Source organism: Lepidochelys kempii, chromosome 17 (genome assembly GCF_965140285.1).
Source record: "Lepidochelys kempii isolate rLepKem1 chromosome 17, rLepKem1.hap1, whole genome shotgun sequence".
Lineage (NCBI taxonomy): Eukaryota > Metazoa > Chordata > Testudines > Cheloniidae > Lepidochelys > Lepidochelys kempii.
Window position 1 is genome coordinate 6,898,285 of NC_136396.1, and position 16,449 is coordinate 6,914,733.

Here is a 16,449-nt window from a genome sequence, read left to right on the forward strand (position 1 = left end):
GGCCAGAACCTGGGAAATTTTCACACCTGCAAGGAATTTCCTGAGACACAAAAGTATGCAGCAGGTCACAAAGTGGCCTGGAGGCAGCTGAGGGAAGTTGCTGTAAACTAGAGTAGTCCAGGATCAAGGCCCATTTAAAAAAAAAAATCCTTACATTCGTTGTTGCTACACTCTTGAATATGAAAACTATGACAGAATAAGCACCAATGAGTGGTGTTCGAGAAATACAAACTAGCAACTTTAACCTTGAGCTGTGATGCAGAACTATTTTTCAAGTTTGCAAGTTTATTCTACTATTTATTTTTCCAAAATCTGTATGCTGCTTAGGTTAGATATAAACCAAAAAGCAGCTGGTGATTGCATTCATAGGGCAGTGTAAATTGCCTGTCACAATCCAGTATTGGCATGGGGAAGTGTTCCCTTCTATTAACTTGTTTTGCCATTAAGACCGACGAGATTCTTATGTCTGGAATACATATTGGCCTATATTGATCCACTAAAACTAGGAGTTGAGGCAAAGGTGAAATGTTAAAACTGCCTCTTTTTTTGTTCTGTTTTTAGTCCTTGTGACGTTGTTTTGTTTCTATCGTCTAAGCAGGCCAAATAGCTGAAGTTAAATCCTATTAGAAAGCTGGCATGGTTTTAAGGGCTTAGAACCATCTGGGAATGAGATCACACATGGTGTTTCTTAATATAGACAGCTTTGTTATTAAATAGATATTTGAGAAACACTTAATTCACACCAACCGAAAGCACTGTTGACACGCATACTTATAACACATGGGTAAAATGCTTTGGGGAAAATATTTCTTGAACAGGTTATTTCTTCAAGTACAGAAGTTCATCTAAGACTTCAGTTTTCTAGAGGCTGTTGTTTGCATGTGGAGTTTTGCTCGTGCTTTCTTGTGGAAACCTTTTACTCTTCCCATTGGCTATTTTAAAATTTAATTGGTTAGTAGGGACTTCGCATATTTATCTTATTCATCTGACAATTACCTTAAAATTTAAAAAAAGTGTAGAAACGATCTAGTTGTGCATGTCACTGGCCTGTGTTAATGCACATTCTTGTGGCTGTTTCCTCCTTCACCTCTTCCCCATTCCTTGTTAAATTCATGACTGCATCCTGTCTTCAAATTAGTATAATCCTTGCCCTGAAGAGCCCAAATCTGAATTTGGGCAGTGGGGCCCCGCTACTCATTGTTTCTCCCGGTGCTTTTCTAATAGAAACAATAAATAAGAAAAAGAAATAAACGCAAATGATTTTATTGTTGGAAATAAACATTACATGTAGAAAGATAGTAATGTCGAAATGTAAGTTTAAGTCATAGTTGTATTAACTGTTAGTTTTAATTTCACAGTACTCTGTATAGGAATTTGTTCTAACTTTAGCTTACAGTTTTCAGACATGAATGCCTCAATTAAGTAGCCAAGTCCTGTACTTGGATTTTCATTATATTTTGTGTATAAATGATCATTTTACATCCTGATTTCAGTATTCCAATGTGTGATGTCCTATTAAGGACCAGCATGGAGAAAATATGCTCTCTGTGCAATTAGACATCAGTGTTAGGGGGAAAAAATTTATCAGATAGAACAAGAGACTTCAGCAGACTCAGCAGCTGGCAAAAGTTCACTTCTGTGGTACCTTTGAACGTGTGATATCAAGACAGATCACAATGTAATTGATTTTACACTCTGGAGTAACTGGTGATGTGCAGTGATTCTGTAAGTGAGGAAACTAAATTTAGCTTGTTTCTCCATTATTACTATGGTCTTGTGTGTGCAGGAAGCAGGCATAAAATGATTCGTTGTTTCTCTTTTTAAAGAAATTATCTGTTTTCATTGTGCTGTCTTTTAACTCCCTGTAAGAGTGGCAAAAGTTTCTGTCCCAAATATTCCTAGATTCGCAGACAAGCTACATGGGATTTTTTAACAACTTTCCTATGTATTCATAAGTGAATGTTATAATTCTAGTGTTTCTTTAAGTATCTAAACAGTCTTGAGTATGCATTTTCTTTGTATTGATATAAATTAAATGTTCGCTTTAAAGACCTTGTTCTGCTTGTCAGAGATTGACTTTTTTTTTTTTTTTTTGGCTCTACAGTGGAAGAATCAGACATCATTGATCTTGAAAAACGATATTGGCTTTTGAAGGCTCAGTCAAGAACTGGACGTTTTGATTTAGAGACATTTGGCCCTTTAGTTTCCCCTCCCATTCATCCATCTCTGAGTGAAGGTATGGGACACTGATAAAAATACTCATTCTATGAAGTTGTATTGGTGTGGGGCTTATGGTACTCTACTCTAATTTCATCTCAAAAGTGCTTATTTGTAGAACTCTAAAAAGCCAAGCTCTCCCACAGATGCAGTATTGCTTTCTTAGTGTTCAGAAGAACACATTTTTCATTCATTTTTTGAAGCTTCTGTTGAGAGAAGATTTATTTCTCTCCGCTCTAAATACTCAAAAAAAGGATAGAAAGCAGTTGTGAATGCTTGCTTGTTGACAAATGTAGAATGACAAGAGAAGGTAGATCCTCTGAGAGGCATACATCTGAACTATCAGGAAAGCTGGCAAATGTTCTGATCTGTTTTGTGTAAGTTACCTTATGATTTCTTGAAACTTCCTTATTGTCATTATTGAAATTCTCTAATGTGCGAAATTATTCCACTGCGTCTTTAGCCAAGAATATGGAAAAGATTTTTTAAAAACTCCAAGTAGTTTAATCTGTAAAGTGGATATTCAGTGTGCTCAGTTAAAATGTTGTCCTACAGTCAATTAAAGAGACCTTTCTTTATAACAGCGCAAGATAAAGAGGGTGAAAGCGACTAGCTCAGAAGCTTGGTAATGGGATACAGAGCCATTCATAACTAGGTTGGCCCTTCCAAGTCCTAGCCAGGTTGGTAGTGACTGAAGGTTGTAACCATCTAATAGCTGTTGGGTGCTCCATGTGAATAAATCAGGTCTCATTCCACTTCTTTATGAGCTGGTGTCCATATCACAAAAACTACCACAATTGTCAGTATTTGACAACATTGTTAGCAATGTCATTAGGGGCTAAATACAGGGGCGGCGCATCCACAGGTGGATTATATTGTCGTAAGTCCCCAACAAAGCAAAAACAATTTAAACCATGTTAGACTGTGCCCCCTAAATGGACTCTGGCAACTAAACTATCTCTTCTCTCCTAGAAGTGGTGTGTATCCCAGGTAGGGCATATTAGTTGGGACTGATGTGGAGAAGCCTGAACTATTATTGTACCTACTGTATCTCTTTTGTGAATGGTACACTTCAGTCATTGAGGGTAAAGATTTTATTGAGAGAAGATTTTTCAAATGTGTCTAAGGATTTAGGTTCCCAAGTCCCATTGATAATCCTAAATTATGCAGAGCCAGATTTGTAAAGATACTTAGGTGCATGAAGATGCAGAGAGGTGCATAGTGGGCTTTTCCAAAGCACCTAGGTGCGCCTAATTCAAATGAAAATCCGTGGGAGTTAGGCACCATGGCATTTTTGAAAATCCCACTAGGGGCCTATCTGTATCTTGAAGTGCCTAAACTACTTTAAAAATCTTGCCCTTCAGCATGTTTGAAAAATTTACCCTGACAGCCTTGGCAACTAAAGTTATTCCCCAAATGCACGAAAGGCTTGTGTAAATTATTAAACATTAGGAAGAGAGCATGGTCTAAGAATGAGACTGTTGGCCAGGAATTCCTGAGGTTTTTGTATTCCTGGCTCTGTCTAACCATGGGTAAGTCCCTTAACATGCTTTTTTGGTTTTCCCATCTGTAAAATGGGCATAATAATTCTTAATTATCTGCCTCACAGGTGTTTAGGATTAATTACTGTAACTAATGTTTGTACCTTGATTTGAAGATGTAAAGCATTATGTAAGTGCTAAATATTGTTCGTGAGTTTGTCTGATCACATTCAGTGTGTGGTGATGCTTCTGTGGTTTGTAGGTTTGTTTAATGCCTTTGATGAAAATCGTGACAATCACATAGACTTTAAGGAAATCTCCTGTGGGCTGTCGGCATGTTGCAGGGGACCCTTGGCAGAAAGGCAAAAATGTGAGTGTGCAAAATATTGCCCATTAAGCTTCTAATTTTAAAAAATCTGTTCAGTTTTTGTCAGTCAAATTTATTTAATGTACATATTTTTAAATCTGTACTTGAGAAGGAGATAGAGGGGGGAAAAAACCTAGCAATTGTATCTTGAATTAAGTTTAAATATGAAGGCTTTATTTTATTAAACATGGTTAACATTTATTAATTCAGTGTATTCTTGTGAGTTATTATTCTATGACTTCATTCCAGCTATAAACCTTTTCAGAAATTTTGTTTTAAAGTTGGTATTCAGTAAATTATTTTTGTAGTTTAATTTTGCTAACTATTCATACATACAAACTGTATTAGCACATACATGGTGCTAAAGTCTGCATCCCATTATATAGTGGAAAATGTAAACATTTGGACTTCCTTTTAGATTTTCGTGAATTGTGCTCTTGCTAGTTTATTTTCTGTTGTAATCATAGAATCATAGAACTGGAAGGGACTTCAAGAGGTTATCTAGTCCAGTCCCCTGCACTCAAGGCAGGACTAAGTATTATCTAGACCATTCCTGACAGGTGTTTGTCCAACCTGCTCTTAAAAATCCCCAATGATGGAGATTCCACAGTCTCCCTAGGCAATTTATTCCAGTGCTTAACCACTCTTAACCACACCATTGGCATGAACCAGTTTGCTCTTATTGTCAGTCTCATTCAACTGGCTCCTTATGAGTTTCCTGTATTTTGTGATGTACCTAAGTAGGTGAAAAAATGACAACATCTATGTAGCTTAAAAATTGCCATCAAGCTGGAAAACTACAGATTCTGAATATGTGTGCATTCCATGCCCTGTTATATCAGATATCAAGCAATTGGGAAAACTGAATTTCAGTTCAGCAAAGAGAGCTCCTCTTTCCCACTACCACAACTAAGAAACCCCAGATCATACTGTGAAATTTTCAGAACTGTCAATGAAGTCACATCCTTGTGACTTTGCAGGGTTTTGTCCTGCAATGAAGTTGACCAAGTGCAGTCGCCCTAATTAGAACATAGTTGTCAGTTATCTTTAAGATGCGAAAATAATCCTTTCTCTCCCCTCCCCGCCCCCCTGCACCTTTAGTTTGCTTTAAGGTTTTTGACGTTGACCGGGATGGAGTTTTGTCTCGCACTGAACTTAAAGAAATGGTAGTTGCACTTTTAGAGGTCTGGAAAGACAACCGTACTGATGAGATACTTGTAAGTCATGTTTTAAGTTACCTGCTATTGTTTTCTGTAGTGGCCTTTGAAAAATAGGCATCAATTTTAGGTTTCCAAGTATGAGTGTTATTTGGAGACAGATGTCACTAAAACATCCTCTTGAAATGTCTGAATTGAGGAAAGGGATGTATGCAATTGACCTTGTGTAAGTTACCCCCTGCTGATTCTAACAAAAGTAAAATTACTCTCTCTAATTTCTGCTTATGGTACAAAGATATTTAGATATAAAATGTGGCTGACATGAAGACCCCAAATTTTAAACTACCCAGATACTTAATAAAAATCACTGAAAGTTAAATGTTCACTCTTTTCCTCCTCTTGACATGGATAGCCCTGGAATAATGTGTAGGCACTAAACGTTGTATTTTCTACTCGTTTGTCAAGGAATTGGGCATGAACTTGTCTGAAATCGTAGAAGACATTTTGGATGCACATGATACCACAAAGGTGGGAACTTGCTGAACTTTCTTTTACATTTTTAATAGATAACTTGAAGAGAATCAGTCAATTATCTTATTTTCCAGCTGTATTTTCACATACGTGGGAAGGATTCTGGTTGAATCCTAAAGGGCAGGAGTTGATTAGCTGTGATAAAAATGAAAATACTTGGCAAGTAGGTAATACTCAAATATTTCAATTTATTTAAAAGTAATCCAAGGTAAAGTAAACTTACCATGTTTGGCTTCAGTGCAGAGATCTGTCAGTAGTAGGTTCTCTACCAAACGTCCATTTTTCATTGCAACTTTTCAGGTACATCTATTAGAAAAAGACTGTGCTTACATTCTGATTCATATGTCAGTTTGTAAAATTTAATTTTAACAGAATTATCACCCTCTTAATTAATTATTAATTATTTTTCTATACTGGTAAAACAAAGTTTGCCTAAAGCATTGAAATGATTACTCTTCTTATAAGAGTAATGACTAACAAAATGACTGTTCTCCAAAGAAGGAAAACTGTTAGTAATTGGTTCATGCTTCAAGAAGGAAGGTGGTTGTGCTAAAATCAGATGTGTGTATATACGACATGGCTCATTTTCTGCATCCACCTTTCTGCTTCAGAGCAAATTTTCCAAAGTGCTGCTCCACCAAATTTTAACGGAAGTCAGTGGGAGATCTTGGTGTGAAACTTAACACTTGTGAAAATCAGGTCCAAATTTATATAATCAGCTGAAATTAATCATCCTATGCCATTACTAGAATTTATGTGTGAGTAGTACTGCTTTAATAAATCTAAATTGTGTGTGTGTGTGTGTGTGTGTGAGAGAGAGAGAGAAATGGGCTTATACACCTTGTGATGTTTTGTTGTTAAAAACCAACAGGTCCTAGATAAAAAACAAATGGATAATAATCTTCCTGTTTGTTCACTGTGTCAGCATGTATCTCATACTCTGCAGCAGATAGGAAGATGAATAGTTCTATCCCTCAGGTGATCAGTAGTGCAATATAATGCTGTCTATATATCACCTTGAAATGCATAAGATTTTGCCTTCAGTTGTTGAGATATATTACATTCAGATCAAATTTCTTCTACAATATTTTCATATGTAATGAAGTACATATACTGTAGTACTGTCTCAATCGCATCCAAGGCAGGAATCCGTGGAACATACTCTAGAGGCAGTTGTCGTGACTTTTCTTGATTATATAAAAGCTCTTCAGTCTTTTAATAATCAAAATAATGCCTAGCTCGTATATAATACTTTTAGGCATTTTTCTATTCATACTAGATAAATAACTTATTTGAGAAATGCACTTTTTAATCTTTTTGGTTCAGGATGATCCCACCTCCCCTAATATACTATGACTTTGGTTCCACAATTTAATTCATTGCCTTATTACCTTAAGTGGGGAAGTTCATGGGATGTGTTACTTCTGAAAAGTTATCAAGGATACCTAGAAATGCTTATAACCTTGAACAATTGTATACCATACCGACCTGTGTTCCAATGAAGTTGCTGGCCCATCCTCTGGAAGAAAGATTCTTCCATTATCATAACAGTAGGAAAGGTAGCCTCTGAGATGTTCTTTCCTTCATCCCGTCAGGTTTTTGTAGTTTGCTCCACAGTGAGGGTAGTCTGTAGCGAAGCATGTTGGTGACCCATTCCCAAAGCGTTAAGTAAAAGGGAAAAGACCCTACCTTCTCCACAAAGATTATATGTAAAATAATGGACCCTCCCAATAGATTATGAAAGTAGTGCTGGAAAAAGCAGCTGATGCAATAATTAGGTGAGTTATTGAACTCCTATGCACATTATCTCATTTTGCCTTTGAACTGTGAACAAAGTAGGTGTAACCAGAGATTTAGTAACTACCAGTACTGACTAAGTGTTTATGCAGTTGCATGCCAGTATGAAAATATCAAGTTGAGCCTTTTATCAGGCAATTAAAAAAATTAGGAAGTGTAACAGAGCTGGGCAATGTCAAACTATACTTCATCATTTCTTGTTTATATTTATAATCTGGATTCTTGTTGATCTCTTGACTCGGGTGTATTTTATATTCACCTATGGCCAGCAATGCTTTGTGCTGTTGCCAAATAGTTAAAATATAGTTTGTGTAGCTGACATTTGCAAAGCTGTATTACATCTTGACCTTTGCTTGAAGTATTTTGACATAAAAAGGAAGCTTTACTAATGTTACTGACAGTAAAGACATGGGAGGGGGGGAGAAACAACAAAGCAGAACTGTGTAGCATTACAAAATGGCAGTGTAGTTTTAAATGTAGCACCTAGATTCTGTGATGGGGTAGTCTGCCATCAAGGACAGTAACTCTTACTAGTCAGCCCACCATACAACCTGACATGACCCTTTGAGGGTTTGAAAGGTCCAGTAGGAAGATATCGAGAGACTTAAGGGGGACAGGCATAGGGTGGAAGCAGCCCCAGGAATGAATAGTGCTTGGAGAGGGAATCTTGTTATTGTACCTTTAAGAGCATGGAACCAGGGATCCTGCAGATTGGGCAGGACAAGTCTCCCCTCTCACCCAACCAGTTGGGAAGAAGGTGGGGGAAGGGGAACAGTGTGAAGGCTGCCTGGTCCTTCACTACAGGGCAGACACTGTTGAACCCTCCAGAGTGGAAAGCTAACTGGAAAGGATGTTCAGCTGAAGGGAATTGGTAAAAACCTTGCAGCTAACTTAAGACATACAGCCTAGCTCCAGGAAGAGGTCTGGAGGGGGAACTCTGGCTTGAAGGAGGATAAAACTAATTAACCTAAGGCCTGAGGCATAACCGTAGTTCCAGAGAGAGAGCTAAGAGGGAAAGTCCCGCTTGAAGGAGGGTAGGACTGACTAACCTGAGCCAAAAAGGCCCGAGGCATAACCCTAGCCCCAGGAAGAGGGTTGAGGGGGAACTTCTGCTTGAATCAGGGACAAGACCAATTACCCTAAGGAAGGAAGCCATCTCCAGAGATAGAGCTGAGGGAGGGCTCCTGTTTGGAAGAGGAGGAGACCTAGCTTGTGACTGTATGGAACATAACTCTCAGCCCTAGAGGGAGAGGATGAAGGGAGGGAATCCTGTTTAAAGGAGGGATAAGACAGACTACCCTAAGGTGAGAATCAGCCCAGCTTTAGGAAGATGGCCTTGCGGGGGAGAGCTCCTGCTCGGAGGAGGAGGATTGACTAGTCCCAGGCAAAAGATAGAGGAGTTACTGGTCACAACCCAACTAAGAGAACCCCTGCAACACGAGATAAGACACGATTCCAGAGCCCCAGTCAGCCTGACTGTCAAGAAGGAATTTAATTATTTTCACCTTTAAAATGTTTATGAAATAATCAGACCTTAGGAAGATTCTGCTATTTTGCTGTGTAAAGATCTATATTTTGATTTAAAGATTTATTATTAGGATCAATTTAATATAGAACTCAACATATCACATTAGACATACATGGACTTAAAACGAGCAGTGCTTTTTCTGAACTCCGAAGAGCTACTTTCATGCCATCAGCTTTTTTGGTGCAGATTGTAAATTAAGATAAGAACATTATTGAAAAAATCTGCTTTAGAATCTTACAACAATTAGACCCTAAACCTGCAGTTGACTTCTGTGCAGTTCTGTACAAATGCTGGGGCATTTCTGTGGAGCACTCGTTGCAGAAACATAGCCTCAGTGTGGCTTTGTGTCCTACAAAATGGCTATCCTGACCATTCATGTGGATTCTTCAGTGCAGTTTTGGTCATGGCTTGACAAAGCATGTTGGATGGATATTGGAAACTAAACTTACAGGATTACGTTGCAGGAACCAAGACTAGTACCTTTTCATGGTTCGTTCTTTGTAGGTTCAGTGCTTTGTAGTTCTTTTGGGACATTCATGTGCTTTGACTAAGATAAGCTAAAACTGGTATCTGGATTTAATTTCATTATCATTGTGTCACATGAAGTTTTATACCAGTAATGATGTATGCTAATCCTTTCCCAGACCCTTACTTTTCATGTTCTGTATGATGGGTTTATGTACAGTTTACACAGAAATGAGGTAAAATGGATAATGCTCATTATTTGCCTTCCCCTCTTTTTAACTTAGCTTGGACACCTCACTCTGGAAGACTATCAGATCTGGAGCGTGAAGAGTGCTCTTGCCAATGAATTTTTAAATCTACTTTTTCAGGTACATTTAGTGCAAATTTAAACCATAACAATATGGTAATTAACTCATCAGCTTTTCTTTTTGCAGTCACATAGTACAGCATCAGCATTTGTGTCAACTCACGTACAGCTTTGTCTATTTGAATAAAGTGTGGTTTTTGTATGCATGCATTACCTTGACTGAATGATGCTGTACTTGCTTATTATTCACTTAAGTGTGAGATGCCTGGAGCACAGGCTGTTAAAAATGGAGTACACGGTACATAAAATGGAAAGAAATTTAACGTGTAACAGTAGTTACATTCCCCATTAGAAGTGGTGATGTTCCAAATCTTCCCTAAGAAAGTGATACAGGAAATGAGAGAGGCTGCTCTCCTGCAGCTTACAGTCCTTTTTTTTTGCCATGTTCTGTAGACAGTATCTAAGCAGTCTTTTATTGATGTATAGCTATTAATAGTGCACAGAAAGATATCATCACATCACATCCCTTTCACAATGCAGGTAAACCTGGAATTCAGAAGCTTGGGATCAAATGTGTATTGAATTTTTAAAATCCAATTCAGGCCTAATCTCAAAAATTTAGCACAGCCACATTTCAAGGTTGGCTCATCTTGTGTAAAATGTAAACCCCAAAGATTGTTTTCCTCTTTGTCGTTTATTCCTTGCCTGTTTTCCACTGAACTTTTTGTCCTTAGAGGTGGATAAAGAAGTTACCTTCCCTGATGGAACTCTGAGGAATTGCCCTAATTTACCTCCCTATAAGGCCCCACATAGCCACCATTCTTCTATCTGAAAAAAACTTGTATGGGGCTCCATTCTGAGTTTATCAGTGTAGTTCCTTAATCAGCTGCATGGTCAGAGGCATGTTCCTTCCCAAAGGGGCTGAGTGTGTGGATGCAGTTATCGTGGGTGCAGCAAAGAAAAAGATAAGATTTCAGATTCCTCCCAAGCCCTAGGCTACTGAGCCAGCCCTTTCTTCAAGATCTCTTATGTATGTATTCATTCCAAAGCAACTTTAAATTTTATTGTGATGATACTTCTGCCAAAATTTGGGTGGGGGTGGAAGTGTTGCAATCTCCATTTTTGGAAGCCATCAAATGTATTCATTGGTAAACAGAATTAAATCTAGGACGATTGTTTTCTAAATAAATGTTGTAGCGTTAGCTACAGTACATTTTCTCTCTTTCTTGCATGTTGTAATCTCCTCAGGATCAGATGTCTTTATTTTTATGGCCTGAATAGCACTAACACACTGTCAATGCTTAACTAATAACTAATACATATATGTGTATATCAGAGCTCAAATGAATAACTATTGGCAATCTAAGCATTCTCCAGTGGTGGGCTAGTTGTTGTGTTTGTTCTTCAGTAAGTGTTAAGAACTCTCATTCTGATAATGATATTTTTAGTTGAGTTTTCATGCCTCCTCGTGTTCTCTTCGTGAATCCACTATAAGTAGGACCCCCAAGCTCTTACTGTCTAAGCAGCAATCTCCAGACCAGCATGCTCACTGCACAAGACATTAGAAGGGGACGAGGACACTAATTCTGCCACTGATGTATTTGTGCAGTCACTTAACTTCTTTGTGCCTCAGGTCCCCATCTGTAAAATGGTGATAATGCTTACCAGCCTTAGTGAAGACCTTGGGCTGTACAAATGGAAAGTGCTATGAAAGTGTGAAGTATTTGTTATTTATTTAGTCTTCATTACTTTAAATCAAGCCTTTCAACAAATTGGTTTGATAACAGCAGGAGTGGCTTATTTGAAGAAGTTGATGCTAGTACACTATAGCATTAGTTTAAAAAAAAACAAAAAAACCTAACATCAGAGCCAGCTGTGTTCTAGTTGTTGGGAAATCTGTCACTTCCCAGCAGCTAATGGCCTTTCTTTTGTTCAGATTATTAGAATACCAGCTCTCACACTGTAATATCAATTTAAATCAGTTGCTCCACCAATCGTTAGACATCTCCAGCTGAGTTTCAAATGGATAGCTTCAAAAGAGACATGAAAAGAGGCTATAAAACATGTAATGAGGAGCAACCAATCTGGAAACTGGCTCAAAGACTAAACAGTCTATTGGGGAGGACCCACTCCTCCCCCCACTCTGGGGAAAGGAGGACTCGGGTGGTCTCTTTCCCCATGTGTTATTGGGGAGCAACTGCAGAGAGGTTCCAACCTATAGGAGCAGGTCCAGAAGTAGCCAAATCAGGGACTGGGAGGAAAAGGGGTAAAATGGGGTCCAGCTATAGCTATCCCTCCCCTAGCACACACATGGATGCAGACGGAACCTTCCGCTCTGGGGAAACTAACTGCCAGGTCCTTCCCCGGGCCAGGTGGCCTGGTGGGAGGCTGAACTGCAGAGAGGAACCTTTTCCCCCACCCTGTTCCTGCACTCGACTTCCCTTCAGTGTTCTCTCTTGTTTCACTTTTCTTTCCACTTCAGGCCACCTCAAAAATAATAATAGTGGAACTAACCTGAAGTTTCAAATTGTTCATTCTGCTGTGGGTTCTACCACTTTCCCCCATCCTGTCTCTTGTCTGTTTTAGACTGCAAGGTCTTGGGGGCAGGGATTGTCTTTTACTGTGTGTAGCCAGTGCCACGCACTGGGGCTCCATTCTTGGTTCATTCTTAGATATTACTGTAATACATACAATTACATTAATTTCATGTGAAATACATTATTAATAGACAAATTAATTTTGATAATACTATATTGGTATTGAAACTGATTTACTTTCTCTCTGATTCTTTTCTCTTTCCTCCCTCGTAACATGATGGCCAGGATTCTTCTGTTGAGCAACCCAGTTAGCAGGTGTTAAAACTCTGTTGTAAGATGCTGTGTTTGTAACCAATGCAGCTAGCTTACGCTAGGGAAGATAATCAGGGAGATGGGATTGATTCATAGATGAAAGGGAGCTCTAGGAATATCGATGTTTCTACAGGGAATCCTTAAATGTGGACAAGCTTAGATAGATCTTTGTTATTGACGTGCACATGTAGTGGGATAAACTGCAGACAGCGTGAACTTTCTTTGGAGCAGGGTGGCCACCCCTTTGTTGTTTTATAGGAGAGTCTAAAGCCCTAACCAGTCCCTGGGCTGGGAATTGGAGGCATGGATTCTAATTCTGGCTCTCACTGAATGGCCTTTGGCAAGTCCTCAGTTTCCTCACGTGCAAAATAGAGGTAATGATATTTGCCCTCCTTTTAAAGCACTTTCAGATCAGCAGAGGAGAAGACCTATAAAAGTACTAAGCTAAATACTGTATTACCCAGCTGTCTTCTTTTCCTTTGTCGGGAGTTGGGTCGGATTCGTTTATTAAAATTGGTTACAGTTTAGGGGTAAATGTTATTGTAGTTGATGACTGGAACCTCCGTGTTTTTTCTTGTGTAGAGTAAGTTCAAGAGAGAGACCTTTTTTTAAAAAAAAATTTATTTTTTTTTTGTTAACCCTTCCTTTTTCTTTCTCCTTTGGGCATCTAAGTTGGGGCTTACCTTCGGCTAAATAGTACAAACAGGATGATGTGAGTTTTAGTAACTTGCTTGGCTAAAACCACAAAAAGAATACACTTGGCTCTGAATGTTGTGTTCATTTGAAATCATCTATCACCATCCAAATGCTGTTTCTGAAAGAGGTCTCTGTGTGGAAGATGCCCTTATTACTACTTACCTACTGTTGCATTGACAGTCTTACATCTTCATGGTTTGATTTGCCTCCCTTTCTCTCTCTGTAGGTTTGCCATATAGTTTTGGGTTTAAGACCTGCTACCCCAGAAGAAGAAGGACAAATTATTAGGTATGCATTTTATTGAAAAAATTGTTTTAATAGGTTTCCATCATTTTAGTAGTTGGCTTTTTTTCTTCAACTGTCATGTTTCAAGTAATGTCTTTGATTGTATTGTTTTCTTAATTCTTGTCTGTAGGGGTTGGTTAGAACGGGAAAGCAGATATGGTCTCCAGCCAGGGCACAACTGGTTTCTCATCGCAATGCAATGGTGGCAGCAATGGAAAGAATATGTCAAATATGTAAGTTTGGCAGTAGTTCACGTTAACACAGTGAGATTTCAACATTTTGATGTTCCATTTGTGCATGTGTTGATAAAACAGGAAAGGAAGAGCAAAATGATTGCTTAATCAATTAACCAATGAGTAAATAAAAAAGAATGCTAGAAATTAAATATCCCTCATCCATTTCAGGATACAAATTGATTTAGAGAATCGCTGTTGCATACTAAACTTTTCACTAAGATCCCATTGGGCTGTCGTACTTATTCTGCATTTTCTTTCCCATCGTTGCAGCTTTTTAAGATAGTTTTTCCAATAAGAGTCCTCTTGCCAATATACAGCCTCCTTGTTCTGTCTGATTTATTTGGTAATATCACAACCCAGTTAGCTTTTAACATAACCAATTATAATAATGGATGTGATTTTTTGTGTGTGTGTCACAAATAATGCATTGTGCCTTTTCTGAATGAACTCAGGGGGAGTTTGATTATGATTTGATTTATATACAAATATGCTGATAAGTAGCAATGATGGAAAAGGAGAAGTAGCCAAAGTACATGGTGGGTTTTTTTTTAAAAGGTATGTTACCAAAACCTCTTGAAAGTGAATTGAAGTGAGGCTATGTTCCTTGAAGTCTTTACCATAAAAGCGTGCAAATGAGAACATCTTTGCCAGCTTGATACACATGTGGGGGGAAAAAAATCTATTTAAGACTTGTTTGAGACCAGAATAAAAATAATTCGCAGTTCACTCAACCACAAATGGAGAAAACTAAGTGAAATAAGTTGCTTCTCAGAAGAGGAAGTAATATTAATAGTTAGAAGAGGGTGTCTTATAAATAAAAATGTGACTTGCTTTATAAATGTAAAGATTAGAAAGTGTGCACTGTTAATTAGTGATTTAATACAGTTGTTGCTCATACATGACAAGCTGGACAAATGTGGACTTAATGGATGTTTTGGCTTGCTTGACACGCTGAGTAATTTGATCCTTGCTATAGTGTGATTTATTCAAAAGCATGTAGGGTTTCATACTTAATACCTTGCTTAACTCCAGCACTTGTGAGATTCTCTGTACAACATAGTGGCTTACAGGCATGTGTACTCTGCTGCCATGTAAAGAAAATATTAAAGAACTACACAGGGCTCTACAGATACATACAAGAGGATTCTGTCAAGGGCACTGTTATTCAGTTGAACATACTACTTTTTATGCTAATTTGCCTTTATTCGATGATGATGATGCTATAAAACAAGCCAAGAATTTGCAAGTAAATCTTGTTCAGATGCAACTTTAAATGGGTCTCCCCTTTTTTCACTCTTGCAGTAATGCAGTAGTGTCCATTGCATACATTTTCTTTTTGTTGAGGATGTAAGGACATTCCATGGCTCTCTTAAGCTCTGATTATTTCCCATTTTTAATTCTGCTTTCCAACCTCTGGAGATTTCCTCTGGTGGCTATTATTGTTCTAAACTCAATGGGACTCTTTTCAAACCTTGTCAATACCTTTTTCTTAAGTGGGTAAATGTGTTGCTTTTGGATGACAGGAGGTCTCTCCTGCACCTTGCCCCAGGGGTGAGCCAGATTGCCTTTTCAGTGCTGTTTCTCCAAAGAGGAAGACCAGGAATCCAACCTTTTAGTGAAGCAGCGTTTTGTAATGTCCATGGTTTAAGTTTTAGCCTAACTCTAATGCAGACAAGTAAGGAACGAAGTTAAATTTTCCTGACAATTTTCTTTAGTTGCCTAGGTTAGTAGGAGAGCATTTTGCAGCTGGGGCTGAGGCGTAGTGAACTTCATATTTTGAAACTGTTACCGAGAATTAAAATTAAGTCCATATTTTTTTTTTCTTGTAACGATTGCTTTTTACCACAGAGTAGGGAAGTTGTACTAAAGGAAAATTTAACATACATTAAAACAACTCTATTTGCAACCTTTCCAGAAATCTAATTGAAACATAAAGTGATTTGTATTGAACAAGTATCAGTCAAAATCTACAGTTAAATTAGTGTAGGCTCAGAGTGCATCCATTATAGAGCCATAAAACTATGGGCTTGTCCTAGTTTTCCATGGCTGCTAATTGAAACACTATACCATAGTAACCTACTTGTTTTTCCTATCCAAATTTCTCCATTATGGTCTCAAAATAGTTCTAATTTGTTCCTTCACTAGTTGCTTTTTCCCAGCCTCTTGTGATATTAAAGTATAATTGAAATTATTAAAATCTGAACTGAACCTTCAAAATGGAAAACATCTGAAGACAGCAGTGGTTAGGAAGCTCACCTGAGATGGGGACGAGCTTGGATTCAAACAGAGTAGGAACTTGAACCTGGGTTTCCCACATCCCAGATGCGTGTCCTAATCCCTGAGCTATGGCCGGTCTCTCCTTTTTATAGAAAACTTAGAAAGGTTTATGTTGTGTCCCAGTGTGGATAAGGAAAATGTATTCACCTCGAAAACATTGACAGGAAAAGAAAATAGTTTCCTGCCCAGCTGTAGGTGTGAGGAAAGTGTGCATAACTTATGCCATGCCTGCTTAGCCCGATGGACTTAGCTGTTG

General features: G+C 38.2%; 1 protein-coding gene across 7 annotated transcripts in view; it reads left to right on the forward strand.

Moving 5' to 3' along the window:
- Positions 1-16,449, forward strand: part of USP32 (ubiquitin specific peptidase 32) — a 154,561-nt gene that overhangs the window by 96,568 nt on the left and 41,544 nt on the right. For 6 of the 7 annotated variants that reach the window (XM_073315742.2, XM_073315739.2, XM_073315740.2 and 3 more), the window contains 7 exons: positions 2,105-2,236; positions 3,961-4,068; positions 5,167-5,282; positions 5,688-5,750; positions 9,828-9,911; positions 13,622-13,683; positions 13,811-13,913. In XM_073315742.2, coding sequence (XP_073171843.1) covers positions 2,105-2,236; positions 3,961-4,068; positions 5,167-5,282; positions 5,688-5,750; positions 9,828-9,911; positions 13,622-13,683; positions 13,811-13,913 — 668 coding nt within the window. The other variant, XM_073315745.2, reaches the window with a different exon arrangement.